At 43.1% G+C, this 17,494-nt stretch overlaps 1 protein-coding gene across 3 annotated transcripts in view; it reads left to right on the top strand.

The window, feature by feature from the left end:
- Nucleotides 1-2,941: 2,941 nt before the first annotated feature.
- LOC145337608 (interferon-induced protein 44-like) overlaps nt 2,942-17,494 on the top strand; it is a 35,377-nt gene continuing 20,824 nt past the window's right edge. Inside the window, exons 1-7 of one of the 3 annotated variants that reach the window (XM_080182404.1) lie at nt 2,942-3,028; nt 4,640-4,744; nt 11,839-11,922; nt 12,437-12,559; nt 13,162-13,266; nt 13,981-14,106; nt 16,426-16,527. In XM_080182404.1, coding sequence (XP_080038530.1) covers nt 2,995-3,028; nt 4,640-4,744; nt 11,839-11,922; nt 12,437-12,559; nt 13,162-13,266; nt 13,981-14,106; nt 16,426-16,527 — 679 coding nt within the window. In that variant the 5' untranslated portion in view covers nt 2,942-2,994. Of the gene's footprint in view, nt 3,029-4,639; nt 4,745-11,838; nt 11,923-12,436; nt 12,560-13,161; nt 13,267-13,980; nt 14,107-16,425; nt 16,528-17,494 lie in introns of those variants that run through there. The other 2 variants (XM_080182405.1, XM_080182407.1) reach the window with 2 other exon arrangements.

The raw sequence follows: 17,494 nt of genomic DNA, 5'->3' as shown, positions 1-17,494 counted from the left end.
GGATAAAGTAAGAACTGGATAACAGGGGAACCGATAAGGCTGTGTCTGAAGGTGTTTTGATCTGAAAGTTAGCTCAGTAGCTAGTGACAAGGGATGAACAGTGGTGTATAGAAATAGGTGTTAGAAGTATAGAAGAGATGAATTCAAAGTGGAAAAAATAATTTGCACCTATATGCTGAGAGCCTGGTCTGAGGTGTTATTGAGATAGCCTGACATCAAAGAGAAGAGTCACTATATCCATAGCAGGGTAACTTAATTCAGTAGGAGAGCAGCAGCCACACACAGCTAGAGAAAGAAGGTTCTTCCAAATACCAGATGGTGCTGAAAACCACTGCTTTAAAACTCTCAAGAAACACTATGATGAACTGAAGAAAACTGAATCTCCCAATTCGGAAGATAACTTACAGGCGATAACTATATGCTAGATTTATCTCATACCGTTATATACTATAGCACACTGTTTGGGAAGGTTCAACAACGTGTATAGTTGTGAATAGGAGTAACTTCATGAGATCTGTGTGTGTTCAGCCATTATTGTAGTTAAGTGCGCTGTTGTAGCGTATTTTCATGTATGTTCCATTAATTTCATAAATATTCTTTATTGATTGAATAAAACAAGACTCAACTGTTCCACATTGGTCTGCATATCTTTCTTCATATTGTCCAAATTGAAAATATATGGTACTAAGAATCGGTATTTCAGGTCACCCTTCTGAGTTTTGGGATATGGTTACAGTTAACATCAGTAGGGTTCTTAACAGTGGTGTAGTGATAGTGTCACTAGACTTGTAATCTAGATGCCTAGGTTTATGCTTTGGGAACACAGGTACAGAACCAATCACCACCAATTAATAAATCTGGAATTGAAATATCTCAGAAATAATGATCATAAAATCATTGATTGTTGTTAAAAACTAATGTTCTATAGGGGATGAAAATCTACCATCCTTACCTGGTCTGTCTTACATGTGACTCCAGACCCCACAGCAATGTGGCTGTATCTTAACTGCCCTCTGAAATTGTCTAGCAGTCCCATCAGTCCAACAGCAATTAGGGATTGGCAACAAATGGACCTTGCCAGTGAAACCCACACCCTATCAAAGAATAAAAAAATGCTGATTTTCATTAACTAATCTTTGTTTCCTAAATTATAATCTCATTGAAAATTTTCCAATAATTTGCTGCCCACCAAGGTTAAGATGAATGGTCTGTAGTTACTCCAGTTTTCACTTCCTCCTTTTTCAAACAATGATAAAACATTAGCAGCCCCCTTGTGGCATCATGCCTGTAATCAGAGAGGATTAGAAAAATGATGCTCAGAAACACTGATATATCCTGATTGTCTTAAGTAGGTGATTGATCCACTTTCAGGGATGTCAAACACCTTAATATTTTCTCTCTGACAATGTTTACCTCATTCAATATTTTGAACTATTTTTATTTAACTATAATACCAACTTCATTCCCCTCTTCTGTGAAAACAAACACAAAGGGTCAAATATTTTCCTTCCTAAGTGAATGAGAATGGATAGCAAACATAATGCCATCTCTGGTGGTGGCTGGAAATTCCATTTCCTCCGCCATCTTGTGCAACATGAAAAAGTGCATGGGTGGAAACCAGACACTTGTCTTACAGCATTGAGCTTGCTGAAGCCACAATGAAAATCCTGATTTGGGAAGCTACACAATTTGCACATTGGCAGCAGGTAGATACATCTCACTATCTCTAGCCCACCTATCTTTAGAGCATATGCAGAGATATCTCCTAGCCATAAAAAGAAAATCAAAAGCCTCAAGAAGAAGTTGACACCCCACTTCACCCACCAGGTCCTCTAGGCCTTGATCAGAGGAGTGCAGGTGCATAGACATATCCTGTACCCAGAGATGGCTTCAGGAAGCACATGAATCTCACCTCTCTGGCCTGGAAGGCGGTTGCAGAGCAGGTCAGCGCAGATGGCAATGCACCTGAAGCTCCATCCAGTGTGGGAAGAGAATGAATGATCTCAGCCAGTCTGCCAAGTAAGCCTTCGATCCAACTCGTCTATGTCAACCAGGTTTTCTCAACTGAACTGGTTCTACTTGCCTGCATTTAGCCCATAGCTCTTCAAACATTTCCAATCCATGTACCTGTCCAAATGTCAAGTAATATCTTACAGTAAAATCAAAATAAGGAATTATTTATTTATTATTGGAGTTCAAACAGTCAACTTCATCAATGAGGCACTGATGATTGATATTTGAATTAATGATAGAAAATTGAAATAATGCAAGCTACTGTTCAACACTCACACGCGTAATTCCCAAAATGCAAGTTTCTGAATTTTTTAACCATCAGAATAGGAATGCGTCAACAACATTGGTGGCATGTGGCACAGTGGTTAGCATTGCTGCCTCACAGCGCCAGGAACCTGGGTTTGATTCCCGGCTTGGATTACTATCTGTGTGGAGTTTCTCCTCATGTCTGTATGGGTTTCCTCCGGGTGCTCCGGTTTTCTCCCAAGGTCCAAAGATGTGTGGGCCATGTTAAATTGCCTCTTAGTGTCAGGGGGACTAGCAGGGTAAATACGCGGGGTACGGGGATAGGGGCTGGGTGGGATTGTGGTTGGTACAGACTTGATTGGCCGAATGTACCCCTTCTGCACTGTAGGATTCTATAAAAAGAGGAACGTTTTAAATAAAAGAGGAAGGTAAACATCAGAGACTGAAAGTTGACTCTCAGTTCGGCTGGATTACTAACCCCAATCGAAACTAAAACAATTGGAATTTGCACAAACAGACTGCACCTCGTTGGTCAGTGGGTCAATCAGTTTTAGATTCTTCACCAATCCGCACAGACTGAAGGCGGGATTTTATACACCTTACCCATACCACTCACTGATTGGTGAGCGGATTACTGATTGACATGACTTTATTCCAATAAGGCAGTTCGTGGAGTGAGTGAGTTTTGTTTAATTTCCTCTCATTATCGTATTGAAGGAACAGAAACTGAAGAGGATGGAGGATAGTACGTGCCGGACAGAACGTCAAGGTAGGAGATCCTAACTCAGGGTTCTGGAAACTTGTCCGCTCTGACTCTATTTGACAAGGGACATGTTGCCTTATTCCGAGCTCGGACAACCCAGTGGGCCGAAAAGCATCTTCCTGTACTTCCACTAACCTCACGCCGACTCAAGGACATGTCCCAGGACATGTCAAGATCATCATGACTACCCTGCTCCACAATGTGCCTTTTCCTGAAGTGTGCATTATTGTTGCACTAAATGCTTTCACATACAACAGCGACACACAAATGTGGTGGCTGCAGGTTACTATTGGGGAAAGAACACAGAACTGTACACCCAGTTACCCCTCCAAGGAGGGAAAGATAACTCTGGAAACTGCTTTCAAGTATCTGAAAAAATATCTGAAATCTAGGTAACAATGACGTGAGAAGGAAATCAGTAAAAGCACAACGGATCAAGTGTTTATCCTGAATAGAGGGTGCTGATAAAATGGACGAGATAGAATTCCCAATACTATGTCATTGGAGGATTTTAAAAAACTTTCTCTTCCTTCTCTTCTACTTTTTAATGATCATTTTATGGTACATGTGCATCACTGGCTGGACCACCATTTATTGCCCTTCCCAAATTGCCCTTGAGAAGGTGGTGGTGAGCTGCCTTCTTGAACTACTGCAGTCCCTGAGGCATAGGTACAACCAGTAAGAAGTCTCACAACACCAGGTTAAAGTCCAACAGGTTTATTTGGTAGCAAAAGCCATCAGCTTGTGGAGCTCTGCCCCTTCATCAGGTAAGTGGGAGTTCTGTTCACAAACAGGGCATATAAAGACAAACGCAATTTACAAAATAATGGTTGGAATGTGAGTCTTTACAAGTAATGATGTCTGAAGGTACACCCACAGTGCTGTTAGGGAGGGAGGTCCAAGATTTTAACCCAGCGACAATGAAGGAATGTACCGATATAGGTGGTGCTGCTCATGTTCTTCTATAAATGGTAGTGGTTGTGGGTTTGGAAAGTGAAGCTTAAGAAACCTTGGTGAATTCCTGCAGTGTATTTTGTAGATGGTGAACGTGGCTGCCACTATTCGTTAATGGTAGAGGGAGTGAATATTTGTAGACGGGGTAGCAATCAAGGGGGTTGCTTTGTCCTGGATGGTATTGCTGGAGCTGCACTCATCCAGGCAAGTGGAAAGTATTCCTTTACACTCCTGATCTGTGAATTACCTAGCCTTTTACCTGCTCTAATAGCCACAGTATTTATACGGCTAATCCAGTTCACTTTATAGTCAGTAGTATTCCCCAGGATGTCAATACTGTGATTCAGTGATGGTAAGATCCTCTCTTATTGTAGATGGTCATTATGTGGCATGAATGTTACTTGCCACTTGTTGGCTCAACCCAAGCATTCAGCCATTTCTTGAAATCACATGGACTGAATGAAATTGGCTGAAGACTGACATCTGTGATGCTGGTGATCACTGAAGGAGGCCAAGGTGGATCATTCTCGGCATTTCTGACTGAATACTTGCAAATACTTCAGCTTTGTCTTTTGCACAAATGTGCCATGCTGTGTACTACTAATGACCATTTGCACAGTACTCAGCCATCCAGTTGTAACTGATGTGTGCTTCTTCTTCCAGTTACAAAGGATCATCAAATGATTCGCCCAAGACTTTACAGCTGGCCACAAGTTTCCAGTGATATGCTGGTGAGCTGCATAAGGAAGGAGAAATGTCTGAATAAATGTAAGTTGGGGGGGTGGGGGGGGGGCCGCTGTTATGGGTATTTTGAATTGAGGCTGAGTCCCCAGCACACGGTACATCTAGTGGTTTTGTTGCTGTCATATAGTCTCTCCTATCTATGGCCTGGCTGTCAGCTTTGGACTTGGGTTGATTTTGGGACACAGAATTTCAATGTTCAATGAGAAACCCCTTCCTTCTATAATTCCGTGGGCCTCCTGCCCTGATTCAACCAACTGATGAGTCTCCCCGACCCGGGCAGAACTGCCTTGACGTGGGTGTAATGATAGCCATCCAATTAATATAAATATGTATTTTTCTCTTGATTAAGGCAAATGTTTAAAATTTCAGATTTATTCTGCAGGCAGCCAATGTGACTGCAAACATTTCATTTCAACTAGGAATTTCTTACTTTAAATTCCCCTGAGATTTCTGATTAGAGTGATTGACAGGCTTGAGATAATGTGCAAAGCTGGGTCTGCAGATAAAACAGCTTTGATAGTGTTTAGAATTTGCAGATTGGCTGAAATCAGCCATGTGCAAATGCAAAAGTTGAGTAAAGTGAGGAGGAATCCAGCCATTGGTCAAAGGCCTAGTGGGGATATGTTCCTGATAAGTGTCTCTCAACAATATTTCTCTGAAAGCTGATTGTTAGCACAATTTATAGCAAGTATATTTCTGATTATTTAAAGTGGAATTTAAGTCTGTAAGAGGAATGTTGCTTATTTGGAACTGAAACAGTCATAAGCTAGAGAGTAAAGTTGCTTCCTTTTGATTTTAAATATTGTCCAACTGTTAATAATTAAGATGTTTCATTTGTTAGGATTATATTTAAACTGTTGTTAAATAAGGTTTGTCTTACTAAAAAAAATCCCTAATTTGTCAACAGAATTACTCCTGGTGTGAAACATCCTACCCTTACATTTATACCAAAATAGAACATTTGCTGTTGTTTAGTCTGGCTTTGTAATATTTGGGATTCTGGTCCAGTTTCCTAACACAAACTGGAGCCTCTTGCTGAGATTTAAAGTATTATTCCTTGATTGTCTTGGGATTATTGAATTTTGAAAGGCAGTGGTTTTGAGGAGAGAGTGCTTTCTTTCAGGCATTGCATTTGATGTGCCTTGTGAAAAATGGCTCTTTCAGTGGTTAAAAATTTGCTGGGTATGGAAAAGTAATGTGGAATGGTTTACAAAGGATGGTTAAAACAAAGTTTTTGGAGTTGGTGAACAAGCTGCAGTTGACTTTACCTGAAAGGGCAGGGGAGGTAGAGATAATTTCAGTGATAGGGCAACATTTAAATTTGTCAGAGACACTGTCTGAAGCATTGAAATTAGCTAGAATTCAATTACAAATGAAATAATTACAACAGAGTAAAGAAACGAGACAGATTGAATTTTAAGCAAAGAAAAGGGAACATTTGAATTTCAGAAGCAGGAACTGAAAATAGATAACATTAACAAAATGGTGGAAGCAAATGCAAAAGTTGAATAAAGTGAGGAGAAATCCACCCCTTAGTCAAAGGCCTAGTAGGGCTATGTTTAAATATATCCAAGCACTGTCAAGGTTTGATGGGAAGGATATAGAAACCCTTATCATTTCATTTGAGAAAGTAGCTAAACAATTAAAATGGCCACAGACCACGTGGGTATTGTTGGTTCAAACAAAGTTGGTAGGTGGAGTTGGAGAGGTGTTGGTGTCACTATCAGAGGAGCTATCTAGGTATCATGATGGGATGAGAAATGCTATCTTAATTGCATATGAACTAGTGACAGAAGTCTACAGACAGGACTTAAGGATACTAAGGAAAGGACCAGCTCAGACTTGTATAGAATATGAAAGAATCGAAGTAACTTTGATAGATAAATAAGAGGGTGTGGAGAGTCTGCAGAAGGATCTAGATAGGCTGGGCGAATGGGCCAGGAACTGGCAAATGGAATTTAATGTTGGCAAATGTGAGGTTGTCCACTTTGGTAGGAATAATGGTAGGAAGGACTATTACTTACATGGCGAAAAACTGCAGCATGCGACGGTGCAGAGGGACCTCGGGGTCCTTGTGCATGAGTCGCAAAAACCCAGCCTGCAGGTGCAGCAGGTGGTCAGGAAGGCAAATGGGATGCTGGCCTTTATAGCGAAGGGGATTGAATATAAAAGTAGGGAGGTCTTGCTGCAGCTGTATAGGGCACTGGTGAGGCCGCAGCTGGAGTACTGTGTGCAGTTTTGGTCGCCGCACATACGCAAGGATATTTTGGCCTTGGAGGGAGTGCAGAGGAGGTTTACTAGGCTGACACCGGAGTTGAGGGGGTTGAACTATGAGGAGAGGCTGAATAAACTAGGCTTGTACTCGTTAGAGTTTAGAAGAATGAGGGGAGATCTCATTGAGACATATAAGGTGATGAATGGGATGGATAGGATAGAGGTGGAGAGGCTCTTCCCGCTCAGAAAGGACAGTAGGACTAGAGGGCACAGCCTCAAGATAAAGGGGGGGTGGTTTAGAACAGAGTTGAGGAGGAAGTTCTTCACTCAAAGGGTGGTGAATCTCTGGAATTCTCTGCCCGTTGAAGTGGTGGAGGCTGCCTCGCTAAATAATTTTAAGACGTGGGTTGATAGGTTTTCGATAGGCAAGGGGATTAAGGGTTATGGGGAGAGGGCGGCAATGTGGAACTGAGCCACGACAGATCAGCCATGATCTTATTGAATGGTGGGGCAGGCTCGAGGGGCTAGATGGCCTACTCCTGCTCCTATTTCTTATGTTCATTGAAAATAGACCAGACATATGACACTTCGAAGGAAATTATTTTGGAGGAATTTAAAAATTCACTTCCCAATGTCGTGAGAACTTGTGTAGAAGAGCAAAGGGTTAAAATTTTGAGATTGCAGCAGAAATGGCAGCTTATTTTGAAATAGTTCATAATCAAAGTTTTACTTTTCAACCGCGATTTCAATCTGTGAGAGGTAGAAACTGGGGAAAAAATAAGTCCGCAAGTGGTTGAAGCAAAGGAAGTCTCATTGGAGATAGTAAGGACAGTTTACTTCAGGTTAAAAAGGAAACATATGAGGGTGGAGGAGAGATAAGAAACCATAGCTGTTTCCATTGTGATAAATTTGAACACACAAAGTCATAGCATTGGCGGCTTGAGAAAAGTACTGAGAAGGCAGACATGTTAAACAGGATAAGCCAATGGGGTTTGTTAAATTGGCAAACATTGAAGCTGAAGAGGTGCAAAATAAGTATAGCCTATTCAGATGTTGGTTGATAAGCAAGTGTCAAATATTTCTCCAGATTTTATTTATGTGGGGAAGATTTACTCATGTATACCAGGAGAAGGAGGTTAAGGTCTTAAGGGATACTGGAGCAAGTCAATCTTAAATAGTGAGAGATGAAGAGAGATATAGTTCAGAAGTAGTATTGCCAGAAATGGTGAAAATGTGTGAAATTACTGGTGAATGGTGTAGTGTTCCATTGTGTAAGGTAAGGATACAGAGTTCAGGAGTATAGTTTATCCTGACTAGCCATATTGCTGGATCACAGGTGAAATTGATGCCTAATGTGGTTGAAAAGCCAGGAAAACTCAAACAACCGAGGTGTTGTAGGAAACGTTTCCTGGGATGTTTCCCGACTGTGTGGCAACAGATTACGAAGCCACAGGTTGAGAAAGGAGGAGGAAAAAATAAGGAGGTTGAAGTTCAGTGTCAGAACCCATCTTTGACCAGATGGTTGATCAAGAACAGGTGAGGATGAAGCAGGTGGGGGCGATTCTCCCCAAAAATTTTAAGTGTCGAATTTGTGTAAAAGCTGGAGTAACTCATGCTGGCTTTTTCAGCAAGAGGTTCAAAATGAATCTCCCACACTCTATGTACTGCAGAGTATCTCAGTGTGAATCATGCTGAAATTCAGTGGGTGGGGGCTATTCCCACTGGGGAGGCCGGCAGCATAGCACTGAGTGGTTTGCTGTGCATGCGTCGACCTGTTGGTGCCGAGTTCGATGCTTGTGCAGTAGCCCCGCACTGCTAGCCTCTCAATCGCTGGCCAGCCTTGAAAATTCTTCTGTTAGTAAGCCTGCTGATTTAAAAACTACCACATCCTAAGGCTACATTGTTCCCTAAGAATGTGGGGATGTCTGAATGACCCCACATCATTAGGCCTTGCAACAACCTGCTTTTGGCTAAACAAAACAATTACTTTTATTAAATACAGTTAATACATTTTTGATATCCAAATATGCATTTAAATCACAATCACTTGTTTGAATTTCTTACTGCATTCCCGTGTATTAACTGCTTCCTTGTTAGCTTATAGGTCTGATTCTGAGTCATTCAACTCCATACTAATAATTCTGTCAGTGTCTTAAATGCCTGATGGTTTAAAATTTTTTTCTGAGCTACTCAGATTTTTCTTTCCCCATCACCCCCCACCCCTGATCTCCCGATTGCCCAGACCCACCCAGCAGGCTGACCTCCCACCACTCCTAACGGCCAGCCCTAATTGTTGGCCTCCCTCACTCAAATGCAGAGTGTGGGCAGGACCTCCAACCTCCACCGATCAACCCCTATCAGGCTGTGCCCCTTGACACTGCCATGCTGGGTGGCATTGGCACTTTGCTCCTTGGGCAGTGCCAGGGGCCAGGCTGGCAAGGCCCTGGAGCACCTCCATGGTGCCTGACCCTCCAGGGGGCCTCCATGGCCTCCCTTCATTCCCGCGGGGTCAGGCTGCCAGCTCCCTGCAAGTTGGGCAGCTATACTAAATCCTGCTGAAGTGAACCGCGTTTGGGGAGGTGGCGGGTGTGGGGGCAGGTGGGGGGGGGGGGTGGAGAGATGCTGGTGGGCTCAAATTTCAGTCTGAGGCCTGCTAATGGGATTTAAACTGTATGTAAATTAGAATTTGCATGAATTATTGCGCCCAGCATTGATTTCTGGCACAGAGCTGACAGCGCAGAAATCCTGCTGTCAAAGAATCATGGAGGCTGTGGTGCCCTGTGGGGAGCCCATAAAACAGTCTCCACTCAAGTTTCCTGGGCTGGTGTGCAACAAAAGCAACACAGTGGGATGGGAGAATCACCCTCACTATCTTTAGTTCAGGGAAGGTGGCTGAATTACAACAAAAAGATTCAGAGGTAAAGAAGTTATATCAGAAAGCATACATCGAAGGAGAATCTAAGTATATACTGGAGTGTTATTACATTAGGTATAATGGCTGGAATTCTCCCATCCCGCCTGCCACTGGAATTTTAGTGGGCAAGTTGCAGAGAATGTGAACTGGCATTTACAGTCGGACAGGAATTTCTGGCTTTTGGACCAACATGGCCAGAGAATTCCACCCAGTGGGTGGGATTTTATGGCCTCGCTCATCCCATAACCATAAAATCCCACGCAAGGTCAACGGATCTTTTCTTTGTCCAACCCCCGCCCACTCCGATTCCCATGGTGGATGGGGCAGTAAAATTCCGGCCAATGTTTTAATAAGAAGTGGAAACCTTTATAAATTCAGGCGGATGACAAGTGGGCAGTACTTCATCAAGTTGTATTATTGGTGGATTATAGAAAGGAGGCTTTGCCGGTAGCGCATGAGATTCCAGTCACAGGTCATTTAGGAGTAAGGAAAACTCGAGTGAAAATACAAAAACACTTTGCTTGACCTGGATGCGCAAAACCAAGACTTTTGCTGTACCTATCAGATATGTCAGATAAAATGAAAGCCTTGTGTCCTATGAATATGCTCAAACGGTATTTTGATAGGGAAGGAAAGCAGAAGTAGAATGTGTCAGTTGATACAACTCAGAGTAAAGAAACAAATTCAGATGATTTGGAAGTTGATCTTCCTCATTGTCCAGTCTAATTTGAGGAATTAATCTGAAAGTGGGATAAATTACTGAGGTACCTTCCGGAGGAAAATCAAAATGACCTGAAAGAATTATTACAGTCACAACTGAGAACAAACTGGGATGTACCAAAGTAATTGTACATGATGTAGATGTTCCAATAAAGCAACATTCGTATAGACTTAACCCACTCAAGTTGGCACATGTTTGGAAGGAGAAGCTTAGATGCAGCAGCTTAAAGTCTCTATCATACACCAGGAAGGGCTGGTCAATGGTTACAAATCTCAGTTAATAGACACACAAATGGAGGCAGATGAATGCAACGTGAAACTGGTGACTGCAGAGAAGGAGAACAAGCTTCTGAAAAATGATGTGAATAAGGAAATTGAACAGGTACAAAGAAGAAGTTGACTGATTTGGAACCTGTTCCTGAGTTGCTGAAATTAACTGAGCAGAAACTGTGGGACTGTCAACAGCAACTTTTCAACTATTAGAGGTAAAATGTAGACCAATCAGCAGTTGTAGTGCTCCTGGAATGAGGTATCCCTTCCTCACAATGGCAGAATAGAAATATTACTTGGGTCTAGCCTGGCTTCTAAATTGGACCAGGATCCTAATGGGGGTCTCCCAAATCCAGGGGGTGGCCCTGTGAGAGGTCTCTCCACCCCCTGGGAGGTTGGGGGTGGCATCTCCTCTCCAGCTACCAATAGCAGTTTTTGTTGTTTCATTGAGCGTGATGAGCGGTCCCATCCTTGTTTCAGCTGTTCTGAAGCAGGAGAGTCAGAGGGAATCGGGAAAGATCAACTGGAAAGGCTGAGGTAAAAATTGTTCTGGTCCAAAATGTGGCAGATGTGGGTGTGGGTAAATATGGTAGTATTTCTACACACAGCACCATGTATAATGTGGTGGCTAGAGGTTAATGTTAAGGAACAACACAGAACTGTACATGCAGTCGCACCCCCCCACCACCACCACTGCCCCCTGGCCCCCAGGAGGGAAGGAGAACTCTGGAATCTCCTGTGGGACCGTAAGCTGATTGATATCCAGTGTCAGGTATCTGAAATATAGAAACGTGACCTGGGATGAAAACCAAGAGAAACACACAGAGGAAATGGTTAGCCAGAATTTGAAGCACTAAGAAAGTACACAGTCAAATTCTCAGTATGTTGTCATCAGGCAGAATAGGAAAAAAGTCAATTTCTCTCCCTCCCCATTCACTGCCAATAACCATTTTTACAAACCTCAGCCGAATAGTTTCTAATCAATATACGTTCCTTCCAGTCAGAAAGGACATTCGGACAACTCATAGTTGGCCACAGATTTCCAGTGCTGTCCTGGTGAGGAAGGAGAAATGTCTGGATAAGTGTAAGTAGAATTTGAGGGAATTGTTAATGGGTATTCTGGCCTTTTACAGTTAAAGTTTATTTACTAGTCACAAGTAGGTTTATGTTAACGCTGCACGAAGTTACTGTGAAAATCCCCTGGTGCCACACTCTGGCGCCTATTCGGGTATACTGAGGGAGAATTTTGCATGGCCGGTGCACCTAACCAGCATGTCTTTTAGACTGTGGGAGGAAACTCATACAGACATGGGGAGATTGTGCAGACTCCACACAGACAGTGACCCAAGCCAGGAATCGAACCCAGGTCCCTGGCCCTGTGAGGCAGCAGTGCTAACCACTGTGCCACCCCTGTATCAAGATTTGGACAGGGCTGGGCTGTGGGTTATGGCACTGTTTTGATAAAGTGTTGGATAGCTATGGCCTGGCTATCTTTGGGCTGAAGACTTCTCACTTTCTGTTTCATTTTGTTCCTCTGCTGATAATTTATGCATTGACCAACCAACAGATTGCTCATTGATGTGTATTTCATCCAACAGCTGAGGAGTTCCTGATGGATCCCTGGGGATGGCATGGAAGTTCTGAATATTTGTTGAATGAACCACAAGAGTTGAACATTGCTGGGGTGAACTTGGAAAGGCAGGCCAATGATCTGGAGGATTGTAAGTGAGAACAAGGAGGGCCGTTGTTGCCGCACTGCAAGGTGGCATGTTAGTGGGAGGCTGGGTTGCCAGTGCAGGAGATTCCTATGGGTTCTAACACTGTTTAATATAGTGTTCAATTGCTAATGCTGTCTGAGGTTTGGATCTGGGGTAATTCCTCAGCATGGATTGAATGTGATGGTGTCCTCTCTTTGTGTAATTTCACAGACTTCCCATCACAATGGGATCTGGTGATTTGATTCCCATCACAGTCTAACCCAATGACAGATCTCCCCATTGCGATTCAACCTAACAATAATCTCCAGCTCTTCTGTGCTGCCAACAGCAGTTTGTTTTTAAAGTGACAAGTGGTTCCCATTCTGGCTTCACCTAGAAGAGAATTAGGAAAAAGAATAACAAAACCAGCCAAGTTAACAAAGGTGTCTGTTCCCTAAAAATACAATATAGGAAATATTTGTGTAGAATAGTGCTGATAAAATGCACAGAATATAGTTCTTAATGTACTGTCATTAGAGGGATGGAAAATCTGTCATTTTTCCCCCTGCAGACTATTCGCACATCCTGCAACCATTAAGGTTTTGATTGATCTATGTTTCTTCCAGTTTTACAGATGCGCCAGTTTCCTCTCCTTCAAAAAGGTCCTCTTTCCCAGCTGCTGCAGGAGTTGAGTCGCAAGACTGAGAGAAAGGCACAGTCAAATCTTTGTGGTAAGAGAACAAGGAACCCAGATTTCAACCCTAGTGAATTGGACTGGGCCTAGGTGTCAGGGTTGCACGGGGCTTTGATGCAGGAAATTCCTTTTGGATGCAGTGCTTGTTTTTAAATCCAGTGTTGGATATTAATGGTTGGCCCTGGTGTAGGCATTGGTCTTGGGATAACTTCCCCAGCTCTTGCTGCATCACCTCTGAAACTGCCAACGTGATTGTTGCAGTTTCTTTGCAAAGAACTGAGTGGTACTCACCCTAGTTTCAGCAGCTCTGAAGGGGTAAAGAGGCAGTGAGAATCAAGAAAAGGATCAACAGGACAGGTGAAGGCAAAGACTCTCCTGATTCACAAGGTGCCTCTTCCCAAAGTGTGGGTTACATTTGTGGTAAATATTTCAACATTCAATAGTGGAGGTAGCTTTAACGTAACAGTTGGAGGTTAATGTTACGAACAACATAGAACTGTGCACTCACTCCTGAAAGGAAAGAGGACTCAGAAACCCCCATCTGCTCTCAAACTGATTGATATCTGAAATATAGATGACGATGATTTAGGAGGGAAATCGGGAATACACAATGCAAGTGTTTACCCAGAACAGAGTGCTGATAAAATTGACAGGATAGAATTTCCAATATACTGTTGGAGGGGTGGAATGTGCTGCACATCTTCCAAACCCGGCCATTGTTTCTGATTAATGTGTGTGCATCTTCCAACAGCTGAGGAGGAATTTCTGATAGATATTCTGGAGACAGACAGTAGTTGTGAGTCATTGTCAAGCCAGCCACAATCATCGAATAAAGTGGATATGAGCTCGGAGAGGGACACCGACAACCTGGATGATTGTAAGTGAGATTGTAAGGAGGGTTGTCCTCCGGTCCCTGTGAGTATGGACCCTGGAATGGGGCTGGGACCTCAACACAGGCAACCCCTTGGGTTAGGATGCTGTTTGGTGCAGTCTGGGTTTACAGTAGTCTTTTGACAATATCAAGGTGCAGGGGCACAGTGGGCTAGAAAGTTTTTGCAATTCCATGGGTCTCCTGTCTTGATATGGCACTTTTGTCAAGTTTCCTGACATGGCAAGCCCTAATCCCTGTCTCCCAGTCCTGGTGTGACCCAGTGACTGGTCACTGCACCTTTAATATGTCACATATCAAGCTGTCAACAGTAGTTCTTACAGTTTCTTTGGGAGGGCAAAAATTGCTTCCTAGTTTCAGTTCTGATGTGGTAAAGAGTGAGCAGGAATCAAGAAAAGGACTAACAGGACAGGTCAAAATAATGACTATGCTCGTCCACAATGTACCTCTTGCCATACCTGGCTTATTGTTTGGGTTTTTGTTTCCAAACACAATAATGGAGATCTGTTTAATGTAACAGTTGGAGTTAATATTGGGGGTGACACAGAACCATTCATCCAATCCAGGAGAGAAGGAAGGCTCTGGAAACTCCTGTGAGCTCTTGGGCTCATTGATGTCCACTGTCAGATATCTGAAACATAGATAACAGTGACTTAGGAGGGAAATCAAGATAAATACAAGAGTCTTTCCTCAGACCGGAACGTGCTGATAAAATCCTCAGGATGGAATTCCTAATATAGACTACCTGCCTTTCTCTCTACAACTGTAAAGTGCTTCCACACTACCCAAACAAATGGGGCAAGATTCTCCAGCCTCCCAGCTGTGTGTTTTCTGCCTGCAGAGGTGGCGCATTGGTTACTAGTGGCAGGATTCTCTGATCCTGGCACTGTTAATGGGAATTCCCATTGATGTTACCCCACACTGGCAAGAAACCTGCGGGCAGGGGTGTGCTGCCAGTGGGACTGGAGAATACCGCTAGTATGAATGGCCAGACAACTCTAGCCATGGTTTTTAATTGATCTGTGCTTCCATTAATAGATCAGTTTCTGACAGATTCCCTGAATTGTGCTGCAGGCAAGTGTTCATCAGTTTGGATGACAGCTTAGAAAGCTACAAGAAAAATATGAATGAATGTGAGGGCAAGAGGAACTGCTGTGGAACTCTGAGATAGGGCTATCAGCTGGGTTCCACTTATAGGAAAACCTGTGGTTTCTGACTCTTTTTGATATAGTATTACATATCTATGGCCAAGCTGTCATGTTTTGGACCTGAGGATAACTCCCTTGATGCAAGGCTCAATGATCTGAGGAGTACCTCTGTCAGGTTTCATGGACCTCCCTATTGGTCTGACCTAATGGTGGGACTTGCTCTGCTGGCATGACCAAATGATAATCCACCACTTGCTGTGTATACTCCAAAGCTGTCAACTGGAGTTGCAATTTCATTGGAATGGCATCAGCAGTTCCCATCCTGGTTTCAGGTGCTCCAACACCACAGAGACTCAGAAACAGGATCAACAACAAATGTCCACATGTTGGATATAATATGGAATATCCTCTTCCATATTATATGCTTTGCCAACATGTGGATTACTGTTGGACTAAATGTTCCACAAAATTAGTCAGGGCAGGTTTAACGTGGCATGTGAAGGTGGTAACTAGGGGATACCACAGAATTGTTAACCCAGTCTGGACTCTGGACACTCCTGTGGACTCTCAAGCTAATTTAATATCCAGTGTCCAATACCTAAAAACAATAACTACAGAGGGAAATTGCAGAGCGACTCCTCAACACAAGGGCTCAATGTACTCAGGAGTTGCTGTCAGGTTGCATGGACCATCTCATATGGTTCAGGTATCACTATTCCACCATAGTGCAGAGGTGGGCTGCTAGTCCTGCCATGACATGGCACTGGACCTCCATTGTCCTGTCATGACCCAGCAGTGGGCATCCCTGTCCCAGCATGACCTGGTGCAGGGTCTACCTCATCCTGTCCCAATAAAGCACAGAACTGTTGGTTCCCCTCTGGGAGGAAAGGACAACTTCAATAACTCCAGCGGGCTTTCAAGCTGATTAATATCCTGTGTCAGATATGTGAATTATAGAAAACAGTGACTGAAGAGAGATTAGAAAAAATACTAGAGCGTTTCCCCAGAATACAGTGCTGATAAAATGCACAGGATAGAATTTCCTTTAAACTGGAAAGATCGAAATGCTGCCCTGTTTGTTCCTCCCTCACCTCTCTTGTTAATGACAATTTGCATAATGCCCAGCCATTGGGTTTCTGATTGATGTATGCTCTTCTAGTTACAGATGATCTTTGGACAATTCCCTCAATGCTGCACATAAAGCCACATGAACTGAGTGATATGGGGGTGAGAGTAGTGAAGGAGAATCAATTGGATGAAGGTAAGTGAGAACAAGTCAGGTTGCTATGTAGCATTCTAGCCTTGGTGTTGGGGTTTGATTGGGGCTGGAATCCTGGTGCTGGAAATTCCTGTTGGATTTGTCATTGTCAGATTTAGTCTCTTATACCTAAGCTTTAGGCCTTGGGCACAGGGTCCCATTAGCTGAAGCCACCTCCCTTCTGTAATTCCAGTGTGAGCCAGTGATGACTCCCCCTTACTGTGCCAGAGTGAAACAGTGACTGGTCACCTTGCATCTCGATCTGAGCAATGACGGAGATCTTGCTGTGATTCTTTTCCAGCTGTTGCAGTTTTGGTTCCCATCTTGAGTTCAGAATAACGAAGAATGACAGGTCATAGTTGTGACTATCCTAGTCCACGATGTACCTCTTCCCATAGTGTCAGTTGCTGTTGGGGTAAATTTCCCATACCCTGTATGAGGGCAGATTTAATGTGACAGCAGGAGGGTAAAGTTGGGGGACAATACTGAACTGTGCAGTCAGTCAGTTACTCTCCAGAGAGAAGGAAACTCCTATAGGCTCTCAAATTGATATTTTTACTCTTTATTCATTCACAAGACATGAGCTTTGCTGACAAGGAATTTGTTGACAATCCCTAATTTCAATCTAACACAGTGTCTTGCAAGGTAAATTCAGAGGACAGTTAAGAGTGAACCACAATGCAAAAAGCCAGACCAGGTAAGGATGGAAAATTAGTGTACCAGATTTTTACAACAACAGTTAATATGGTCACCATCCATGAGATATTCTTTGTTCTTTTGAGATTAGCTTTATATTCCAGATCTATTAAATTTAACTGTTACCAACTGCCATGTGAAATTGGAACCATTGTTCCCAGAGCATTAACTTAGGCCTCTGGATTACTAGTCCAGTGACTGTACCACTAAGTCATCTCCTCCAATGTCTACTGTCAGATACCTGGGAAGGAAATCATGAAAACACTTTAGAGGA

The sequence above is a fragment of the Carcharhinus amblyrhynchos genome, unplaced genomic scaffold, assembly GCF_965287045.1.
Source record: "Carcharhinus amblyrhynchos unplaced genomic scaffold, sCarAmb.v2.hapA scaffold_53, whole genome shotgun sequence".
NCBI classification, from domain to species: Eukaryota; Metazoa; Chordata; class Chondrichthyes; order Carcharhiniformes; family Carcharhinidae; genus Carcharhinus; species Carcharhinus amblyrhynchos.
The sequence above is the reverse complement of the archived record's forward strand: the minus strand, read 5'-3'. Positions and strand labels throughout refer to the sequence as shown.